The following is a 7,931-nucleotide window of genomic DNA, read 5'->3' as shown; positions in this document are numbered from 1 at the left end:
GGGCAGCCCGGGGTCCGGGGCGTAGAGCAGCGCGTGGCACGCGTGCCGCCAGGGAGCCCTCAGCTCCAGGGCCTCCTCCAGCTCCACCCTGCGGACCCCCGCCGGGGCCGGACGCTCCCCCCAGGACCGACGCTGCCAGGTGCCGGGACGCTCCCCCATGGCCGGACGCTCCCCCACCCGCTGTTCAGGAGGCTCACGTGGGCAGGCTGGTGGGTCTCAGCCTGAACCAATCCGAGCCTGGGCCCGGCGGTAAGGACCAATCCATGCAGGGCTCAGGCCCAGGTGGCAGCCAATCAGGGTGGGGCTTGGGTGAAGTCGTTGGCGGTGGGACCCTAGGATACCGAAACCTCCTCCTGGATTGGCCCGCGGGGCGCCCTGACTGCGGAGGGGGCGGGTAAATTATGTTCGTAATCCCGGGTCTGTGGTTCTTCCCCAGGGGCCTGAGAGTGGGACGCACGGAAGGGATTGTAGCCTGAGCAGGATTCGCGTAGGGACGAACCCTGGGAGCTAGGGGAGTACAAGGAGCTATCAGGGAGCTGCATCTGGTTTGGTCTGGATGGTACAAGAAGCACTGGGCTGGGTGAGGGTTAGGAAGGAAATGAGGCCCCCAGCTGGCCTGGCTCAGTGGTTGAGGGTGGACCTATGAACCAGGAGGTCACATTGTGAATCCTGGTCAGGGCACATGCCCGATAGGGCTCCATCCCCAGGAGGGGGGTGCAGGAGGCAGCCGATCAGTGAGTCTTAGTTTCTATCTCTCCTTCCCTCTACCTTCCTCTCTGAAATCAATCAATATATATATAGGAAATGAGGTGGAGCTGGCCTTCCTGGGGCAATGGAGATGGAGAGGAGGGATGGTGTAACTCTCCCGAGTTGTGGAATTGTGAGGACTCCTTGGCTGATTGAATGTTGGGAGAGAATTGTACTGCGATGAGGTCAGAGTTTATGGTCTGGATGGATGGTGGTGTCTTTTGTTTCATCCTCACCCTAGGATGTTTTTTATTGGAGAGAGAGAGAGGGAGGGAGGGGGGAGGGGAGGGGAGGGGAGACCCATTGCCTCCCATACACTCTCTGACCATGGATCAAACCAGCAACTTGGGTATGTGCCCTGACCCTTCAGTGTACTGATGGATGCTCTAACCACTTAGCAACACTGGCCAAGACTAAGGTGGTGTCATTTTTTTGAGGTAGGGATTTAAGAGCGGTAGTCAATGAGAACTATAGTTCTAGTCAAGAATTGGGAGTGGCAGTAGGCAGTGGATAGGACAGATAGGCAGTTAGATAAGAGCAGTGCAAGGATGACAGGCCGGGTACAGAAGGTCACCAGAGCAGAAGGTCCCCTAGCATATCCTTGGTCATGCATTTAGACCCATTGACCTTTTTTTCTCCCCGGCATGTTGCTAGTCATGCAGGTTAGACCCCCTTAGAGGGGGAATAAACAAGGGGACCTGAGAATAGCCCTTAAGCATTAAGTCCCCAGGACAGTGAGGTTCTGATCCATCTCAAATACATCTAGGCCTCAATTGTGTTTCAGCTCCTGGCCCAGAAAAGCAGCAAAAGCGGACAAGGAAAGCCGTACCTGGCATCAGGACCAGCTGCGATAACTAATGGCCCTGGTGCCTCAAAGGACACACCTGGAAACTGATGAATATTCTAGTGAGGTCCACCCCTGGGACTCTCCCTGAAATCCCCATCCTTAGAAGAAAGCCTTTAGGAAGGCGTGGGGAGCACCCTGGTACCTTTCCTGGCACAATGCCTTTCTTTTTCTCTTTCTCCTAAACTCCAAGGACCCCTCTTTTGCCTCTGGAATTTGTTTCCTGAGCCCATATCTTCTATGGCTCACTTCTACCTTTGTGACTTTCTAAGTACACTTTCTCTCCTAGTTTGAGTCTTGGCTCTGAATTTCTTTTTTAATCCTCACCAAATGATATTTTTATTGATTTCAGAGAGAGAGAGAGAGAGGAAGGTAGAGAAAGAGGAGGGAAAGGGAGGGGAGAGGAGAGAGAGAAACATCAATGTGAGAGAGATACATCTACTGGTTGCCTCCAGTTCATACTCGACCCGTACACACTCAAACCAGGGATTGAACCCACTAGCTAGACATGTGCCCTGACCGGGAATCAAACCCACAACCTTTTGGTGCACGGACAACACTCCAACCAACTGAGCCACTCGGCCAAGGTACAGAACAATGAATTTTAATGTCTCCCCCTTTGAGGGAGGGTCTGAATTCTTTCTTAGCCACAACTCAAGTTCTGAGGTTGCTAAACCAAGGTCACTGGTAACATTCTGGTGCTGTTTTCACCTCTGCCAACAAAATTTTCCAAGGAAGGGGTGGGTGAAACCCTGTGGGCACAGGAAGGAACGTGAGGAAGGTTTAGCGGTAGAAGTGCTTAAGGCTTTCTAGACTTACCCTCACACACTTCCAGACCACCTAGCTGCGAAGGAAGGTGGGGGCTACTCAGGACCTGATGCTGAGGGACAAGGATTCAGGATCTCTCACCCAGCCCCGGCCTTCCCCACCTTTTCTGAGGCTTTGCACTCTCTGCAGATTACCTCTACATCAATAGTCAACATTAATTACACAGAGGGAAGGATGAGGCAGCTCCTTGAGAGGGCCTGGGCTTAAAGTCACGGCCTGTAAGTGACAGCACGGGACAGGGAAGAGCCCAAGAAGCCACCCAGATGCAGGCCTGTCACCTTAGCATCATTTAACTGCCAGATCCCCACGTGCCCACCTGTTAAATGGAGATACCAACCTACCAGGAATCTTGACAGGTTTAAAGCCTTCAGAACAGTGCCCGCACCAAGTAGATGTAGCGTCCGTGGGGTTGAGGGTGGGCAGATGGTTGTCTTGTGTTAAAGACCTGTTGTTTGGAAGTCAGCCACAATCACCAGGCCTCAGCATCCCTAGGGGAGAACGAGATGTCCCTGGCATCATCTTTGCTAGCTTATAGTCTTCTGAATAGCCTGGCAGGTATAGCATCTACTAACATCAGGCGCTGGGTCACGGTGACGAGACTGTGCCTGACACAACTCATTACCCCATCAGAGTTCTAGAGCACTCAGAAATGGCCCTGGGTAAACATTAGAGTCACCTGGCAAAAGCTCGAAAAAACTGCCAACAGTATTGGGTTACAACTCAAGTCAGAAACAGATACCTGCATGTTCATACTGATATGGACAATGCACAAGTCAGTCCATGGTGAGAAGAGAAATCTCTCATCCAGAAGAATCTGGAATAATGAGCGTACTCCCCGTCAAGGGCCACAAGTGCTCACTCCGTAAATGTGAGTTGTGAATAGTGACTCCCTTCCAAAGAGGACAGCATGCCAAGAGGTGCATGTGTTGGGGGAGAAACCTGACAAACATTACTGTAGCCAGGCAGTCAAGGTCAACATCAACAGTGGAAGTCATGCTGATAGTACGTCCCCTTGACAATATGACATGATGAATATGATACTTAATGTCAATGGTCTTCCTCCCAAAATGTCATAACCCCCATCTAACCATGAGAAAAGCATTTAACAAACCCCAGCAGAGGGACATTCTACAAAACACCTGACCAGCATGCCTCAAAACTGTGAAGGTCATCATCAAACAAGGAAAGTCTGAGAAACTGTCACAACAAAGAGGACCCTAAGGTTGCACGACTACAAATGCAACGCAGTATCCAGGATGGGATCCTGGACCAGAAAAGGGCATTAGATAAAAGCTAAGGAAATCTGAATAAAGTACGGACTTCGGTTAACAGTAATGTATCCCTATCGGTTCATTATTGTAACAAATATTAATGTAAGATGTTAATAGTAGGGGGAACTGGGTGAATTATGTGGGAACTCTGTACTTTCCTCGCAGTTTTTCTGTAAATCTAAAACTTCTAAAAAATAAAGTTTATTTATAAATTAGGAGACTGCAATTAGCAAAATCTAGAGTGAAGGAAACTTTACAAGATAAATGATCTGGTTTCTTCAATAAGTGAATTATAGGGGGAAAAGAAATGGAGGCAGAATCTATACATTAAAAGGGATTGAAAAGACGTATCATTTTAAGTGATTGGGTTTTATTTGGATCCTAATTTGAAGAAACAAACTTAAGGAACCCTAGGTAGTTTGACTCAGTGGATAGAGTGTTGGCCCACAGACTGAAGGATCCCAGGTTTGATTCTGGTCAAGGGCATGTACTTCAGTTGCAGGCTCGATCCCTGGCCCTGGTCAGGGAATGTGTGAGAGGCAACCAATCGATGTGATAGCTCTCTCACATCTTGTTTCTCTCTCTGTCTCTCCCCCCTCCCTTCTATTCTCTCTAAAAATCAATGGAAAATATCAACAACAAAAAAGAAACAAACTTAAGGAAAAAGTAAAACCGTGGCAGCAATAAGCAAAACTGACTTGGGTATTTGATATACAGGAATTACTGATAATTTTTTAAAGTGTAATAATGGTATTGTGACTTAAAAAAGAGTATTTAAAATAAATACTAAAATATAAAGATTTTCTTGCTACTTTAACATCTCAATATGGATTAAATACCTTTATCATTGAGTTTTGTGGTTTAAATTTTAAGCACATGGAAGAATGAAAATCTTATGATTCAACAAAGGAAAAGATTCTTTATCTTTTAGAGATATGTGCTGAAATATTTATGAATGATATAAAAATAATCCAGTGGGGGAAGTGGGTGAGAGCATAAATAAAATAAGGTTGGCCATGAATCGATCATTTTTGAAGGTGAGTGGTGGTTTCATAACAAGGGCTTATTACATTATTCTCTTTACTTTTATGTAGTTTGATGTTTTCCATAGTAAAATGTTAAAAAGATCTTCTCTTGAAGTTAAAGGGAAAGGTTATAATTTACATTTGAATAAAGGTTTGCATTTCACAAAACTTTTCTTACAGGCACAATCCCTTTTGGTCCAGGAGAGGAGAGGGTAGGGTCTAGTCTCACTTTTTAGGGAGAAAGAAGACTGTGACCAACATCTACCACCTGCCAGGAAATTTCAAATCGGTTCACTTAATCCTCCTAAAAATGTCCAGGTCTTTCAAATGCAAAGCTAAAGTTGAAAACCGACTTATTTTGAAGTGGGAGGTGTCACCAGCAAAGAGCTGCCAGTTAGAGACAGTTGGGCTGTATCCAAAAGGATTTACTGAAAGGGCTCAACCTTCCTCATGTTGTGGTGACCCCCAACCGTAAAATTATTTTCGTTCCTTCTTCATAACTGTAATTTTGCTACTGTTATGAATCGTAATGTAAATATCTGATATGCAGGATGTATTTTCATTGTTACAAATTGAACATAATTAAAGCATAGTGATTCATCACAAAAACAATATGTAATTATTTATGTGTTTTCTGATGGTTTTAGGCGACCCCTGTGAAAGGGTCGTTCAAACCCCAAAGGGGTCGCGACCCACAGGTTGAGAACCGCTGGGCTAGATGCTTAATGTTTTTTAGGCATCCACATACCTGAAGTCACAATCGGCAACCTAAAAGGAGGTGGCATCTATAGAAACCAGCCCTGTTCTTGGTTTTTTGCAGGTCCAGCATCAACAGCATCCTCTGCTGTGTGGTCCGGAGCTCATTAGGTGGATCTATTTCACTGGAAGAACAGAACTTTTCAGACACTTCCAGCTTCATGCCTGGACCTCTTCACCCAAATACCCTATCAGCACCTCAGATCCAACACACCCAGGAATGAACTTAGTTTTTCTCCAGCCCCCACCCCACCATCTGCATCTCCTCCGGTCCCCCCAGCTCTGTGCACGGCCCACCATCAGCCCAGTCGCCCATGCTGAAAACCGAGCAGGCCCCACAGACAGTTCCTCCACCCCAAACTAGTCAGTCTCTGCTGCACTCAGTGCCTGACTTCATCAGGTGGTCAGATCTTCATCTTTTCTCACCTGGACCACACCACTCAGCGTCCTCCCTATCCTGCCTACAGGCTCACCCTGCGCTCCACACAGTTTCATGATCCAGCTAAAAGCTACTCTCTGTTCATACTTTAGGGGCTGCCCTTTTCTACAGGATACAGCAGAGTAAACTCAACCACCCGGATCCCATCTTTGCCTCCTGTATTAGTGATCTACTGCTGAGACATGTTGTAAAATGGAGTGACTTAACAATGGTGGCCTGAGAAACTGAGAAATGGTGTGGCTGGATGCTTCTGGCTCGGGGTTTCCTATGAGGTTTTCGTCCAGGTGTCATTCGGGGCTGCAGTCAGAGGAAGGCTTGAAGGCTGGAGAATCTGCTTCCCAGGTGGGTCACGAACTGACGTGGCCGGAAGTTGGTGCTGGCTGTTGGCAAAAGCCCCAGATTCACACCAGGTAGATGTCTCCATAGGGTTGCTTGAGTGTCCGCATGACATTGTGGCCGGCTTCCTGCGGAGTGAAAGACCTAAGAGAAAACAAGGTGGAATCCATGTCTTTTATGGTTTTGTCTCGGAAGTCATACTTCTACAGCATCCTGCTGGTCACACAGGCCACCCCTGATGCAGTGTGAGTGGACTCAGGAATACCAGAAGTGAGGATCATTGGGGGCCACCATTCCTTCCTTTCAAACTTGACTTACACTTTAGGAACCACCAACACACAAAGAGTTCAAGTTCCCAGACCCCAACGCTGTGTCCTGTGTCTCCCATCTGTGTTCTCCATGCTTGCAAGATCTTTTCCTCCTGATTTGCCTGGTGATTTTTTTTGCCCAGCTTTTACTGAGATATAATTGGAAAAAAAATTATATATTTTTAAGGTCTACAACATGATGTTTTGACATACACTGTTGTGCAATGATTGTCACAAGCTAATTAACATATCTCTCACCTCACACAGTTACCATTTGGTATGTGTGGTAAGAACACTTAAGATTTACTTTCTTGGCAAATTTCAAATATATGATACAGTATTATTAACTATAGTCACCGTTCTGTACATTAGACCTCTGAAACTCATTCCTCCTACATAACTGTAACTTTATACCCTTTGGCCAACATCTCCCCATTTTCCCCACACTCCCAGTCACTGACAATCACCATTCTTTTCTGTTCTTCTGAGTTCAACTTTTAAAGATTCCACATATATGTGAGATCATGCAGTGTTTGTCTTCCTCTTTCTCATTTATTTCACTTTGCATAACATCCTCCAAGTTGGTCCATGTTGTTACAAATGGCAGGGTTTTTTTCTTTTCTGAAGGCTAAATAAAATCGGTTGTGTATATATGTCACATTTCCTTTACCCATTCATCAGTGGAGACACTTAGGTTGTTGTCAGTGCCTGCTGAATCCTTACCATTCATGAGCCTACACTAATGCTTGGTACAGAATGTGAACTCAGTACATGTTGAGCTAAAATCCAAGGACGAATTAGACCATGTCTGCGGAGGAGATGGTCTTGGTCGGCTCCGTGCTCCTAGGCAGCACGGCCTGGAAACCTGCCCAAAGCCAGGAGAGACCGTCCATGGTTCACCTGAGCCACTTTGACAAAGGGCAGCCACGTTTTCTTTCTGAGAAGCCACAGAATTGTTTAATTAGAAGTACATTTCCCCCTAAAGTAGTAAAAATCAATGCCAAAAAGTATGACGCTCAAGGATTTGATAAAAGGTGTTAAGAGAAGGAACACAGAGAGAGATGTCTGGAGAAGGAAGGAATAGTGGTTAACTTATGGCCATAATAATGCATAGTAAACAACCACAAAACCCCGAGGAGCACACAGCAACAAGCCTTTGCTTTGGGCTCAGGAGTTTGCAGATCGCCTGAAGTTGCTCTGCCTCATTCCTTGGCTGGGGCAGCTCTGCCCATAGCGTTCATCCTCTCCCATGATTGGCAGATGAGCTGGCGAGGCAGAGGCACAAGAGAACTTCACAACTGCACCTGCAGTGTCCTGCTCCTGAGGGGCCCCTCAGCCAAACAGGTTCTGTGGCCAACTGTGGAGTCTTCACGGGGT

At 46.7% G+C, this 7,931-nt stretch overlaps 1 protein-coding gene across 1 annotated transcript in view; it reads right to left on the bottom strand.

Annotated features, from left to right (window-relative positions):
- The window catches only part of NUDT16 (nudix hydrolase 16), a 2,688-nt gene extending 2,459 nt beyond the window's left edge, over positions 1-229 (bottom strand). Inside the window, exon 1 of the mRNA XM_015568069.1 lies at positions 7-229. Coding sequence (XP_015423555.1) covers positions 7-159 — 153 coding nt within the window. The 5' untranslated portion in view covers positions 160-229. The remainder of the gene's footprint in view (positions 1-6) is intronic.
- Positions 230-7,931: the final 7,702 nt, after the last annotated feature.

The sequence above is a fragment of the Myotis davidii genome, unplaced genomic scaffold (assembly GCF_000327345.1).
Source record: "Myotis davidii unplaced genomic scaffold, ASM32734v1 scaffold962, whole genome shotgun sequence".
Classification (NCBI taxonomy): domain Eukaryota; kingdom Metazoa; phylum Chordata; class Mammalia; order Chiroptera; family Vespertilionidae; genus Myotis; species Myotis davidii.
This window is presented reverse-complemented; position numbering and strand designations above follow the sequence as displayed.